The sequence below is a fragment of the Acomys russatus genome, chromosome 19, assembly GCF_903995435.1.
Source record: "Acomys russatus chromosome 19, mAcoRus1.1, whole genome shotgun sequence".
NCBI classification, from domain to species: Eukaryota; Metazoa; Chordata; class Mammalia; order Rodentia; family Muridae; genus Acomys; species Acomys russatus.
In genome coordinates this window covers 62,124,076-62,138,948 of record NC_067155.1, presented here as the reverse complement: position 1 = coordinate 62,138,948, position 14,873 = coordinate 62,124,076, and the positions used below count along the sequence as shown (strand labels likewise).

The window sequence follows — 14,873 nt, the reverse complement described above, 5'->3', positions numbered from 1 at the left end:
ACCCACCTCACACTTCATGCCCACCTCATACCTCACACCCACCTCACACCACCGCCTCACACCTCCCGCCCACCTCTGCCCACTTCACACCTCTCACCCACCTCATGTTTACCTCATACCTCACACCTACCTCATGCCCACTTCACACCTCTCACCCTCTTCACCCTCACCTCACACCTCCCACCCACCTCATGTCCACCTCACACGTCCCACCCACCTCACACCCACCTCCCTCCTCACGCCCACCTCCCTCCTCACGCCCACCTCACACCAACACCTCATACCTCACTCCCACCTCACACCTCCCATCCACCTCTCTCACCTCACACCCACCTCATGCCCACTTCACACCTCTCACCCTCCTCACCCTCACCTCACACCTCATACCCACCTCACACCTCACACCCACCTCATGTCCACCTCACACCTCCCACCCACCTCATGTCCACCTCACACCTCACACCCACCTCATGTCCACCTCACACCTCACACCCACCTCATGTCCACCTCACACGTCCCACCCACCTCACACCCACCTCCCTCCTCACGCCCACCTCACACCAACACCTCACACCTCACTCCCACCTCACACCTCCCATCCACCTCTCACTCACCTCACACCCACCTCATGCCTACCTCACACCTCCCACCCACCTCATGCCCACCTCACACCTCCCACCCACCTCACACCCACCTCCCTCCTCACGCCCACCTACTACCTCATTCCCACCAGGAAGCCGGTTCATCTCCACCAGCTGGTCCTGTGAGTCCAAAACCAGCTCTGTGTACGTCAGGATATCTTTGGGGTATTTTTCTGGGGAGCCCCACAGTTTAAAGAGAGCCTAGGGGAGAGGAAACGTTTGGAGTCACGAGTAGGGAAGCACTGGCCGTCCCAGTTAGAGATGACATGTCAGAGCGCAGGCGAAACTGCCCTGTTCTCATCCTCTTTTGAAATCATGAAATAGTTAAAGAACACACCTATGTTCACACATACAAACATATACAATGCAACTCCACATGATGACGATGAAGATGTGGAAGGAAAAGATACATGTGTGTGTGCACGTGTGTGTGTGTGTGTGTGTGTGTGTGTGTGTGTAAGCCACAAGTTGATGTCTGATGGTGTCCTCAATCACCTTCGACCTTGTACCTATTTTTTTTTCTTCTTTTTAAGACAGTGTCTCTCACTGAAACCGGAGCTCACTAGTTGTCTAGACTGGCTGCCAGCAAGTCCCAGGAATCCCCCTGCCTCTGCCTCCAAGTGCTCAGGATTACATGTGTACGCCACCATGCCTGGCTTTTTAAAGTGGGTGCTGTGGGGTCTGCAGTCGGGTCTTCCTGCCTGATTGACAGGCCCGTTACCCACTGAGCCACTTCCTCAGCCAGGATACACCCTTCCAAATACTGACTCCCGGGTGGTCGGGAGCGACTTAGTGCTCTCACGATTACCCGTAACACCTCTGGCCTCAGGGGACACCTGACTGCACATGACACGGTGCAAATGAGATCGAATAAAGAAACCCTGCCCACTTCCGATTATGTGCCTGTGTGCACCAGCGAGTCCGACACCCTGGAGCTGGAGGGCATCGGTACCGCGTCGCTTTATCCCACTTCCCTACACTGTCTAAACGAGTGACCAGGAAAGCCGGACCAAACACTGCGCCCTTCCTGTCCTTCACTGTGCTACGGGTTGGCTTCCCAACTCCCACGCTCAAGTGATGCCCCTGGCTCAGTCTCCCAGATAGCTGCCGCTACAGGCAGGGGCCACAGCACCCACCTCCCACACGCTGTCAACGAGTAGGGCAGAGATTCCTCAAAGCAGGTATCAACTGCACCAGGGTCAGTTTCCTGTCTTGATGACACACGGACCAACCAGAATGATCTGGTCACTGAAATGGCACCCAGGAACATTCAGGGTGGTTTTTTTTTTTTCCCCTGTACTGTTTTTGTGATTTCTTGATTATTGTGAGACTAAGTACTTAAAAACAAAATGTACATTACATCTGCACATGTGCACACGCACACACATGACGCCTCCTCTCCGTGCTCTGCCGAGCCTCAGAACAGGGTCCCCGGCAAGTAGCAGTTAACTTATAAATGAGCAAACAGATGAGAAGCAAGGGACGTGGGTGATGGCTCAGTCAGCAAAGCAGGGTCCCCACAAGCGTGAGGACCAATCCCCACCTAAAGTAAAAGCCAGAGCTGGGGACACAGAGACAGGTGGAAGCCTGGGGCTCACAGGCCGGTCACTCTGGCAAAATTGGCAACCTCCGGGCTAACTGAGAAACCCTGTCTTAAATTATAGGATGGAGAGCAATTAAAGAAGATGCCTGATATTGACCTCTGTCCCTTACACGCACATGAACACATGTGCAACACACAACTCATAAACACATTCAAACACATGCCCAATACATAAACAAGTCAGAAGAAAAGATTCAAATGTTGAGCAGTTTGTCATAGGTCATAGACTATGAGTTATTTTTTCTTCCCCGCCGCCCCCATTCTCTTTGGTTTTGGGGGTTTTTTTTTGTTTTTTGTTTTGTTTTGTTTTTTCAAGACAGGGTTTCTCTGTGTAGCCTTGACTGTCCTGGACTCGCTTTGTAGACCAGGCTGGCCTCAAACTCACAGAGATCCACTTGCCTCTGCCTCCCGAGTGCTAGGATTAAAGGCGTGCGCCACCGCTGCCTAGCTCAATTCCCATTGCTTTCTAAAGCTTCTACAGCACGTCACTTATCAACAGGGTAAAATTAGGTTTATTTAGGGAAAGTACCAGGAAGCCATCCTGCAGTAATTAACTTCTCTCCAGGAAGACCTCACCTAGTCTCAGATGCATGACTTAGGACAAGAAACAGATTCTGAGGGGACTAGGGGAGAGGGCCCCTGGGAGAGTGGGTCACGTCCAAGCCCGCAGGACTTGCCTGCCGGAACATCTCTGGGAAGTCATACACGTAGGTGGTCCCCAGGGACTGCGCCTGGAACCGCTTGGCCTGGAGCAGGTCCTTGGTGACATATGGCGTGTTGATCAGCATCCCGTGCAGACTCCCTTGCTTGTTGCCGAAGGAGTGAAACATAATCTGGATGGAGAGAGAGAAGACATGGGAAGGGGCTGGAGGGGCGGCCCGGAGGTTAAGAGCGCCGGCTGCTCTTCCAGTGGACCTGGGTTTGAGTCCCACCCCGACCTGAGTCCTCAGTGGAGAGGCAGATCCAGGTGCAGGGTTTACGCCCTTTGGCATGTGGCAACCAGAGCAGCAAGGGGCTGTGGGAGGCACAATGGCAGTAAGACGCACTCCTGAGGGAGGCAGACAAGGGCCATCAGAAGCCACACGCGGTCTGTACTTGCACAGTCAGTACTACACCCCTGTCACTTTACAGTTTGGGTAGCGTACTGCGGTCAACTAAATGTGTTGTGGGAGAGGCTAGGTGAGGGGTGGACCCCATGTAATATTTTGTTCTATATTACTTTTGCACCTTGAGAGTTATCTCATGGTCTCAAGTTTAAAAATGCACGTGCACACATATATTCAGGAATACACACTTATGTAACACATATGCACATGTAAAATATCTTGGGGTTCATTTTCTACGAGGTAGGTGGGGGAACACATATCCCTAGGTAGACAAGTGTGAGTTCTGCAGATAGTAACCGCCACGCCTTCCACCTCCCGCCCACATCATGGCCACAGGATGGACTCTTCCACGGGGTGGGGCTGCATGGTTCTGCCTAGGAGGGTGAATGGACAGGAAACTTCCCCATCCATCACACCCTAAAGCCCTCTATGGGAGGTCGCCACAACTCAAGACAAAGCGAGCCGAGGGCCATGAAGCCATCTTCAACCCTCACCCTGATGCCCAGGATAGCTGCACCTGCTTAGACAAGCAAGGCTCTGGGGCTGCCCCGTCCTTACGTTTCCGGACCTGGAGTCGGTCACTTCCTTATAGAGGCTGATGTCCAGGTAGTAGCCAGACTCGTTGGTGATGAACAGGCGGATGGGGATAGCGCTGTCCGTGGTTGTGTGGCGGATGTTGATCTTTACCTCCGCCTGCAGCACACGGAGCTTCCACAGCCGGCTGCCGTAGCGCATGACCATGGCACGCACTGACTCCTCGATCTGCCGAGAAGCGCGCAACAATCAGAGGCCCACTTCACACACCGAGGCAACAACCGACAGGGAGGCGACAGTGAGGTACACAGGAGGCAAGAAGCCCAGCACCCAACGCAAACCGTAAACTGTTAGCTGCTGACGACCAGTGGGGATGGTCGGAAGCCAGAGCGGGGACTCCGTGTATTCGAGGTGCTCTACCACTGGGCTGCCTCCCCAGTGACAGGGTGACAGTAAGGAAAACTCAAATTCACGTGCCACCCCACCTTTCTGTGCCTCTCAGGCCATGCAGAGGAGACAGGTCAGGCCAGGGCACCTCATGGTCTACACACAACACCCCGGCCTCAGAGCTGGCGCTAGAGATGGCGTGCGAGCTCGGCAGGCATTCTAGGCGAGCATGTTTTCCGAGCCCAACGTCTGGGCTAGGTTTGTTTTCTCCTGACTCTCAGCTAATCGCATGCTCATCCTCGAACTCCGAGCTGGAGGGGCCAGGGGACGTGACCCTAAAGCAGCATAGTGTGGAGAACCATGGGAGCCCCCCCAGCGGCACAACCTTGAGCGGGTCCATGATGACGGTGGGCACAAAGTTGAGAAAGATGTGGTTGCAGTCAGTGCGCACGCTGGTGTTGTTGAACGCCACCTCCAGCTCGTCCATGGCTTCCAGGAGCAGCCGCTCGCCCTCATTCTGCAAATACTCGAAGGAGGCTTCCTGCCAAAGGGTGAGAGGCTGGCTCAGCCACAGGGCTTGCAGGGGACGGAGGGGAGGGGGAGGGGGAGGGAGGGGAGGGGGAGAGAGTGGAAGGGGGAGGGGGAGGGAGTGGAAGAGGGGAGGAGGGGGAAGGGAGGGGGAAGGGCAGCCACAGGGCTTGCATGGGGAGGGAGGGTGGGGGAGGGGAGGGGTGGAAGTGGGGAGGAGGGGGAAGACACACGATGACAGACACACACACACACACACACACACACACACACACACACACACACACACACACACACTCCTGCTCCCCTCCTCCCTCCTGGTGCATCTGGTGAGAGACAGCAGAGCCCTGCTGAGGGCAGGAAGGAGCAGAGCCTGCATTCTATCCTTCACCCTGCGGCTCTGACACACACACACACTCCTGCTCCCCTCCTCCCTCCTGGTGCGTCTGGTGAGAGACAGCAGAGCCCTGCTGAGGGCAGGAAGGAGCAGAGCCTGCATTCTATCCTTCACCCTGCGGCTCTGACGTCTGTGGCATCAGGGCATGCTCAGGAGGCGGCTGGGAAAGGTGCTCGCTTGCTGCCAAGTCTGAAGACCTGAGTTCCGTCTCCAGAACCCACACAGTAGGACAGAACTCACTCCCACAAATTGTCCTCTGACCTCTACACAGGTACTATGGTGCTCTCACCCTCAATAAGTACATATATAAATGTAATTTTTAAAAATTGGAGTGCCGGGCATGGTGGCATACGCCTTTAATCCATGCACTCGGGAGGCAGAAGCAGGTAGATTGATTGCTGTGAGTTTGAGGCCATCCTGGTCTACAAAGTGAGTCTAGGACAGCAAAGGCTACAAAGAGAAACCCTGTCTCAAAAAACCAAAAATAAATAAATAAAATAAAATAAAAATAAATACTTGTCAATGGCAGATTCGATGTTTTTTTCATCACTCCCCCACCCCAACACACACACTGTGTCCATGGGCACGTGAAGAAATGGGATGTGTATCATGACTGGGTCTTTGTTCACGTAAAACACAATCCACAGATAAAAGGGTAATTGTTGTGAGTGTCTTGCACACACTGGCTCTGGCCTTCAGCGGTACGCCTTCCATTTTGGGATGGAATCACCTCTAGGAAGGGCACCAGGAGGGTTAGCCTCTCCACAGCAGAATTCTTGGTTTGTTTGTTTTATTGTTGTTTGAGACAGGGTTTCTCTGTGTAGCATTGGCTATCCTGCACTCACTCTGTAGACCAGGCTGACCTCACACTCAAGAGATCCACTTGCCTCTGCCTCCCAAGTACTGGGATTAAAGGGGTGTGTGTGTGTGTGTGTGTGTGTGTGTGTGTGTGTGTGTGTGTTACAATATGCATGTACATATGAGGTATGTGCTCTGTATTCATGTATGGTTGTACATGTGTGCACCAATGCCCAGGCATGTGTGACACGTGTGTTTAGGTTTCTCTGTGTAACCTTGGCTGTCCTGGACTGGCTTTGTAGACCAGGCTGGCCTTGAACTCACAGAGATCAACCTGCCTCTGCCTCCCAAGTGCTAGGATTAAAGGTGTGTGCCACCACGCCCGGCTTACTTTCTTTTTAATTTTTAAATTATGTATCTGTGTGAGGTTATGTGTGTGTGTGTGGTTACGTGTGTGTGTGTGGTTACGTGTGTGTGTGTGGTTACGTGTGTGTGTGTGTGTCTGTTTGAGGTTATATGTGTGTGTCTGTGTGGGGTTACACGTGTGTGTGTGTCTATGTCTGTGTGAGGTTGTGTGTGTGTGTGTGTGTGTGTGTGTCTGTGTGAGGTTACATGTGTGTGATTGCAGGTGCCCACTGGAGTCCAGGAGTGTCAGGTGGAGTTACGAGCAGCCGTGGCGTCTAGTCCTCCACACTATTTCTTGGCACAGCTTCTCTCACTAGATGTGGAACTTGCCGACTCGGCTACCCCAGCCAGCCTACTTGCCCTGGGGATTCCACCACACCTGCCTGGTTTTATGTGGGTTCTGGGCTCTGAACCCCACTCCTCAGGCTCCCCTGGCAAGTGCTTTACCTAGCGAGCCACCTCCCCGGCCCCTCGCAAACGTGAGAAATTCCCGGAACAGATCACTACCTTTCCACCCCTCAGCTCTCTTCTCACACAGAAAGTGTCACACAACACAAGGATCTGACTGAGGCCCCACTGGGCTGGGGTGTCTGTAAGGGCCGGGCACACCTCCTGATCCCCAGCAAGGGTGGGAACTGCGGGGTAGGGGGTGGGGATGAGGTGGGGGGAGGGGCGCCCTGTGTGGCCTTACCTTGGTGATCAGGTCTGAGTGCCGAATGATGGCTCTGATAAAAAACCTGTGGTCAGTCACCTCCAGTCCTCCCTTCACCTTGGCGGCTCCCAGGTAAAGATGCATCTTATGGTTGGCACAGGGCACAGCAGTCAGGTCGAAGTTGCGCATCCTGCTCAGCTCCAGCTGGAAAGCCAGGGCGGGCTCCAAGTGGCGATAAATTCGGTCTTCTGCAAACTGTAGGCCGGCGGGAGAAAGGACAGTTCATTTGACACTCTAACGACACACACCTGCATGGTCCAGGCTCTGTGCTGCCAACCCCTGGAGCTCGAAGGTGAGCCATTCACTGTGCCACCTCCTCACGACCAACCTCCGAGGCTCGAGAGGCTTTGGAGGTCACAGGCATTGCAAGACCAATGCCTGGGTGCGCCCTGCTTGCCCCAGGACATGCCAGATCCATAGTTTTCAACTTCTGACCTGTAGCTTCTTCATGCAAGTGAGTCCCCCAAGGGAATCAACGGGCAGTTTTGGAAGCTGTTCCCCTGTCCCCTCCCCTCAAAAACGGATGGGGTGTTCAGCTGAGTAAAGCAGACCTTTGATCAATCAAACTACAAAATGCTGAACTTTGATAGCTCTTCGATCTGTGCTGGGAGTGAGGCCACTTGCTCTAGAACAGGAGTCAGGAAAGGGCCGAGTACCGAATGCTTTAGGGTGATAACAGTGTGAAAAACCGCGGGATCTATCTAGCCAAATGGCTGTATCTGTCTTCCAATACAGATTTATTTATAAAGTAGGCAGCCAGAAACCAGCTTACTAAGTACAGCAGCAAACGCAAAATTTATCAAGTGAGCAGGAGGCCTGTATGTCTGAACTCGCTGCTGCAGGAGACAGGAGAGGGGCGGGACTGGGGGGGTCCAGAGGGGGTGTCCTTCTGGCAGTGTGGTTCCAGGAAAGAGTGGGGGGGCAGGGGGTGGGGGTCCCACACCTCAGGCTCTGAGCATGCCTGCAGGGCTGGGGGGAGGGGGTCCCACGCCTCAGGCTCTGAGCATGCCTGCAGGGCTGGGGGGAAGGGGTCCCACGCCTCAGGCTCTGGGCATGCCTGCAGGGCTGGGGGGAAGGGGTCCCACGCCTCAGGCTCTGAGCATGCCTGCAGGGCTGCGGGGAAGGGGTCCCACGCCTCAGGCTCTGAGCATGCCTGCAGGGCTGGGGGGAGGGGGTCCCACGCCTCAGGCTCTGAGCATGCCTGCAGGGCTGCGGGGAAGGGGTCCCACGCCTCAGGCTCTGGGCATGCCTGCAGGGCTGGGGGGAGGGGGGTCCCACGCCTCAGGCTCTGAGCATGCCTGCAGGGCTGCGGGGAAGGGGTCCCACACCTCAGGCTCTGGGCATGCCTGCAGGGCTGCGGGGAAGGGGTCCCACGCCTCAGGCTCTGAGCATGCCTGCAGGGCTGCGGGGAAGGGGTCCCACGCCTCAGGCTCTGAGCATGCCTGCAGGGCTGCGGGGAAGGGGTCCCACGCCTCAGGCTCTGGGCATGCCTGCAGGGCTGTGGGGAAGGGGTCCCACGCCTCAGGCTCTGAGCATGCCTGCAGGGCTGGGGGGAAGGGGTCCCACGCCTCAGGCTCTGAGCATGCCTGCAGGGCTGCGGGGAAGGGTCCCACGCCTCAGGCTCTGGGCATGCCTGCAGGGCTGGGGGGAGGGGGTCCCACGCCTCAGGCTCTGAGCATGCCTGCAGGGCTGCGGGGAAGGGGTCCCACGCCTCAGGCTCTGGGCATGCCTGTGGGGCTGGGGCTCATACCTCATCTCTCGCTCTGAATGTGAAGAACTTGGGAAATTCTCTCTGCAAAAGGAAATCAACGCAAGAGGTGATTACGTGAGGCAAGGCTCGAACCCTTTCCCTGTGCACTCTGTGATCACTAAGGACGGTGCAGGCTACTTCCAGGATAAGTCATCTGGAAAGACTGTTCTAGCAATCAATTGCTTCCACCCCACCCCCACCCCCAGAGAATAAATCTCAGACGCCTGGCCTCGAGGCTCAGGGACTAGACAACACAATGAACCAAGAATTGGGACTGACCTCTTGGGCAATAAGGAATGTGATTCTTCGCAGTCCGTAGTCCACAAGGATGCGCCTCTGCAGAGAAAAGCACAGACACAGCGGACGATTATTTGGTCAGCAGGGCCTGATGTGTGTTGCTATGTGGATGGACCCTGCAAGCAAACTAAGAAGGCTGTGGGAGGGCTTCCGTTCTGTCCTCCAGAGGGGAAATGTTCTAAAACTGGCGGTAGTGTGAGGGCTGTGCAGCTCTGTGTACACACTTAAGATGCACCAAATTGTATATTTTGTGACTTTCTTTTTTCTTTTTTGCAGTAGTGGGATTTGAACCTAGAACCTACAGTATGCCAGGCAAGAGCTCTAGCTCTGAGCTATATCCTCAGCCTGAGTTCAATGGCTGTGTTCCATATTGGGTAAATTATATCTTAAAGCAAAATGCTGTGTGCACTACAAGTCGTGAGATTTGCAGGCCAAAGTGTGGACTGTGATGCTATGGACAGAAAATCCAAGGTCAAACTAAGTCAGGACACAGCCACAGTGTCTTCCGGGGACCAGAGTCTACTTCTGGTCTGAACACTGGTCAGCCGATTAAAGGCCTGTCAAGCTGTATCTACGCAGGACCCACGGGTTCCTCAGATGTCAATCAGACGCTACACGAGAAAAGCACAGACTTGCTCTCAGCAAACACTGCAGTACACAGGTGAGTAGGGAAAGGAAAACGCACAGGACGAGAAAACAGGGCTGTTGTTGGTCAGCCACCTGTAGCTCCAGGTCCAAGGGACCCATGCCCTCTTCTGGCTCTGATGGCGCTGCCCACAGGTGGTACATGTATGCACCCCCACACACACTGCATACATATGATACACACATGTATACACATGATGCATACATGATGCACAGAGATGCACAAAGGCAAAACACCCATATACATAACATTTTAAAAGAAAAAAAATGTTTAAAGAAATAACAACAGCAAAGGCACTGCAATGCGTGAGCTGCTGGATCACCAGGTCTTTGCCAGGGATGCCGCGTGCCCATGAGTGAATGCGTGTGTGGGTGTGCGCCTGAGCTGTACGTGTGCCCATGAGTGAATGTGGGGGGGGGGTGCACCTGAGCTGTACGTGTGTCCATGAACAAATGCGTATGTGTATGTGAGCTGTACATGTGCCCATGAGTGAATGTGCGTGTGGGGGAGGGGGGGTGTGCACCTGAGCTGTACGTGTGCCTATGAGTGATCGCATGTGTGGGTGTGCGCCTGAGCTGTACGTGTGTCCATGAGAGAATGCATATGTGTATGTGAGCTGTACATTTGCCCATGAGTGAATGTGCGTGTGTGTGTGTGTGTGTGTGTGTGTGTGTGCACTTGAGCTGTACGTGTGCCCATGAGTGAATGTGTGTGGGGGTGTGCACCTGAGTTGTACATGTGCAAATGTGTACAGACATGCCTAACGCAAAACATCTGTGATCACTCTAAAAGGCAAAGTCTCCATTTCCCCTGCATGGTCTCTTAGGTGCACTCTCTGTTCTACCTAGGCAGCAGGGCATAACCTTGATCATCCAATCACTAACTCATTCTGGGGGAGACACTCAGCCCTCATCAGCACTGAAGATGTGGGGGCTCCCTGTGTTCAGCCACCTCTGCCCAAGGACTACAAGGACGAGAAGAGTTAGGGAGGGACACCAGGCCTGTGCTGCTGAAACTCCCAGGTCCAGCTCAGGTGCACACCACCCTCAACCAGGCCCAGGCCTCCCCTCAGAAGAAACCTGTCTTCTCCATGGTTACCATGGAAACCTGTGCCATGGTTACCATGGAAACCGACTGAGGCTTAGTCCCTTGCAAGTGTGAAAGGCTTTGAGGTGGAGCCTCTAAGTCACATCCCTGGGTCCTGGAGACAACATCCTTGGCGAGGGCCAGCGGTCCCACAGGAGGGAGTCAGTTCATTGCTGGGGGGGGGGGGGTGATTATACTGAGAACAACTGTAGCCTCCTCATTTTTGCATGGATCCTCTCAGTGGATCAGTATCCAAATGCAGGGAGTTGGTGGCGGGGGTGGGGGGGCTGGGGGGGTTGAGGGGGTGGTCCTGCGGTGAGAACTGGACACAGTTGGTGGCACAGCCTCCAGGACCATGGGCTACATATGTTTTTAACTTAGAGTTATGTTACGTATATGAGTGTTACGTTTCTATGTATATCTGTGTACCACAGTGCTACAGATGGTTGTGAACTGCCATGTGGGTGCTGGGAATTGGACCTGAGTCCTCTGCAAAAACAGTAAGAGCTCTGAACTGCTGAGCTATCATCTCTCCAGCGCCCCCACAAACTTTGTTCTTTATTCCCAGCCTCGGGTGTTTTGTGACAGCAACACAAAGGTCAAGACAGCCCATCCTCTGACCCCAAGAGGTACAGCAGGGTACCTTGGACTGTACGAAGGCACGGAAGACTGGCACCAACGCCTCGTCCTCAGGGTGGTCGGCACACTGGATGGCCACATTCAGGATGTGGATGGGTTCTTCTAGAAGGTTCTACAAGAGAAAAACAAGGGCTATGGGCAAGAGGGCGGGGCTGTAGCCTGCCCCTCTCCCAACGCTGCAGAATGCCCACTGGACTTACCTTGCCATCGTCCTCTGAGTACAGGGAGGTGCAGGCCTTACTGAAGAGGGGAGTGTCTGTAGGCACACTGGCAAAGCAGGAGATGACCTCATCAAAGTTCCTGGTGTAGGAAGGACAGGGGAAAGCTGAGGGACCTCTGCCTCAAAAGGGTGTGGCCGGTCTCTGCAGTGCTATAGCAAGCCAGAACTTTGGGCTCCTGTCTAGCCAAGTCCCTTAGGACCATGGACCAACCTTTCCCATCCCTCCCCACGGAGTCTGTAATCCTTTTTGTTTGTTTTTTGGTGTGTTTCTTGTTTGTTTTGTTGTTTTGTTTTGTTTTTTCAAGACAGGGTTTCTCTGTGTAGTCCTGGCTGTCCTAGACTCGCTTTGTAGACCAGTCTGGCCTCGCACGGGCAGCAATCCGCCTGCCTCAGCCTCCCGAGTGCTGGGATTGAAGGCGTGCGCCACCACGCCCGGCAAGTCTGTAATTATTTTTGTTGTTGTTGTTTTTGTTTGTTTTTTTGAGACAGGGTTTTGTTGTTTTGTTTTGTTTTTTCAAGACAGGGTTTCTCTGTGTAGTCCTGGCTGTCCTAGACTCGCTTTGTAGACCAGCCTGGCCTTGAACGGGCAGTAATCCGCCTGCCTCAGCCTCCCGAGTGCTGGGATTGAAGGCGTGCGCCACCACGCCTGGTGAGTCCGTGAATCTTTTTTTTTTTTGTCATATTTTAAGTTTATTAGCTCTTGGTAGGGTCTGCTGGTCCACTGAGACACATGGCAATATTTACTTCCTTAATACAGTAACATCCATATGCTTGATTGCACTTCAAAATTCTCCAATTATCTTTATCTACCTGCTAATTAAAAAGCAATGTGATATAATTTTAAAATATTTACATATGTAAAACATATTAGTTGACATAGTCATTTATATACACAGTGCACATACAGATATGCACATATTCATATACACACTCATGTCCAAGAGTCACCACTTGACAAGCTCCATAATGTGTTTCTTCCGGTTTTCCTCTACATTTTTAATCTAGCCAAAGCTTGTTTTTTCTAATGTTTAAATATGGTTCTGATTTTATCCTTTCACTTATACATTTCCATTTTGCCAGGTACCTTTGACACAAGAAACCATCTTCTAAGATATGTTTCTACTTTTTTTTTATTTTAATTTTATTTATTTATTTATTCTTGTTACGTCTCAATGGTTATCCCATCCCTTGTATCCTCCCATTCCTCCCTCCCTCCCATTTTCCCCTTACTCCCCTCCCCTATGACTGTGACTGAGGGGGACTTACTCCCCCTGTATATGCTCATAGGGTATCAAGTCTCTTCTTGGTAGCCTGCTAGCCTTCCTCTGAGTGCCACCAGGTCTCCCCCTCCAGGGGACACGGTCAAATATGAGGGACCAAAGGAGTCCGTAATTCTTAATTGCCTTCGTCAGGGTCTCCCTGAGCCCAAGTGTTAATAACGGAGGAGTGGCGGTGTTGGAGAAGACGCCATGCAATCCCTACACCATGCATACCTGGTGAATTCTTCAAATCTCCTGAAGGCGACCATGGCCCCCATGCGTTGGCACAGCGGGGAGAAGCCGCTGTCCATGAAGAGCTCCTTGCTGTGCCTCAGCAGGTCAGGGTTCGAGACGCTGATGGGCATGGCCATCCTGCAGGGCGACAAGAATGGGAGACTGAGGCAGCCGCTGCTGACCTGCCCTAGGAGCTCTTCCTGTGGAAGATGCTTTGGGAAGCCGGAGCAGGATAAGGTCCTTTCCTAGGTGGGGCCTGAAGTGGGGACTACGAGGGGAGGCTTGCGGTCGGGGTGGGCGCTGAGGGGGTCACATCAGGTGCCTCAGGGCATAGAGTAGGCGAGGAGTCAGGAGGTGAGTGAGTGGCTGGGTGAATGAATGAATGAATGAATGATGCACACACAAACAAGTTCAGTCCCACAGTCAATCCAAAGAGGTGAACAAAGACACAGAGAAGTCAAGCTCTCAGCCTCAGTTTCCCCTGGATTTGATCCTGGGATCGCCCCCAGGCCTCACTCCCTTTACTTTTCTCCCCCCATCAAAACACTCTTTTGGGATAAATCCAGTCGCTGTTAAGGGTTTAGAGGAACCAATGCATCACAGCCATGTAAGGTACGGAAGTGGTGAGTCCAGAAAGTGCCAAAAAGAATGTGCACTGTACCGGATGCTCTGGTCCCAAGTGTGGGATACAGGGCTGCTTTTAGTTTGTCCACAGCTGTTAAGTACGATGGCCTCGGGTGGGCTCAGAGAGGGGCGTGGTCTTTGCCAGCTGCAGAGGACTCAGAGAGGGTTTAGATGGCAGACCCCTGAGAAGAAATGGAGTCTGAGGAGGAAGAAGACTGCTGCTGGGTCATCCTGCTGCTGTGCTTGTTGCTTGCTGGGTTGCAAATTTGCTGGACAGCCAGATAGACTGACTACGAACGATGCACTCACTCCAAGGAACTAAGTCTAAAGAGGTTTATGTCCCTGTCCCCCATAACCCTGTCCTCCTACCTAGTGTTTGAGGGGTTGGAAGGTATTAGGGTGGATAAGGGTTGGAAAGGAGGTAGAGGTATGAGAAATCCAAATAAAGTAGATAAAAGCAGGCAGGCGTGGTGGCGCACACCTGTAATCCTAGCACTCGGGAGGCAGAGGGCAGGCAGATAGCTGTGAGTTCAAGGCCAGCCTGGTCCTCCCTAAGATAGTATATGACCCCCATATCCCGTAGGGAAGTCACAGCCTCTTCTCCCGGCTGCACTCACTGTTCAGACCAAACAGTCAAGACAGAAAACAACTCCTGTGGAACAGACAATTTCAAAATTCTATACAGCATGCACCCAGGCTACCCTTTTCTTTTCTTTGTTTGTTTGTTTGTTTTGGGGGTTTTCTGTGTTTTTGTTTTGTTTTGGGTTTGTTTGTTTGTTTGTTTTGATACAGGGTTTCTCTATGTAGCCCTGGCTGTCCTAGACTTGCTTTCTAGACCAGGCTGGCCTCGAACTCACAGTGATCCACCTGCCTCTGCCTCTGAGTGCTGGGATTAAAGGCGTGTGCCATCATGCCAGGCTCTTTTCTCTTTTTTTAAAGATTTGTTTATTTATTATGCATAGAACATTTTGCCTGCATGTTCACCTGCACTCCAGCAGAGGGCACCA

At 53.0% G+C, this 14,873-nt stretch overlaps 1 protein-coding gene across 1 annotated transcript in view; it reads right to left on the bottom strand.

The window, feature by feature from the left end:
• The window catches only part of Acacb (acetyl-CoA carboxylase beta), a 90,832-nt gene that overhangs the window by 17,824 nt on the left and 58,135 nt on the right, over nt 1-14,873 (bottom strand). The window contains exons 29-38 of the mRNA XM_051161704.1: nt 13,243-13,380; nt 11,730-11,829; nt 11,534-11,641; nt 9,141-9,197; nt 8,862-8,903; nt 7,091-7,306; nt 4,657-4,812; nt 3,909-4,112; nt 2,922-3,077; nt 720-842 (exon numbers count right to left, since the gene is read on the bottom strand). Coding sequence (XP_051017661.1) covers nt 720-842; nt 2,922-3,077; nt 3,909-4,112; nt 4,657-4,812; nt 7,091-7,306; nt 8,862-8,903; nt 9,141-9,197; nt 11,534-11,641; nt 11,730-11,829; nt 13,243-13,380 — 1,300 coding nt within the window. The remainder of the gene's footprint in view (nt 1-719; nt 843-2,921; nt 3,078-3,908; nt 4,113-4,656; nt 4,813-7,090; nt 7,307-8,861; nt 8,904-9,140; nt 9,198-11,533; nt 11,642-11,729; nt 11,830-13,242; nt 13,381-14,873) is intronic.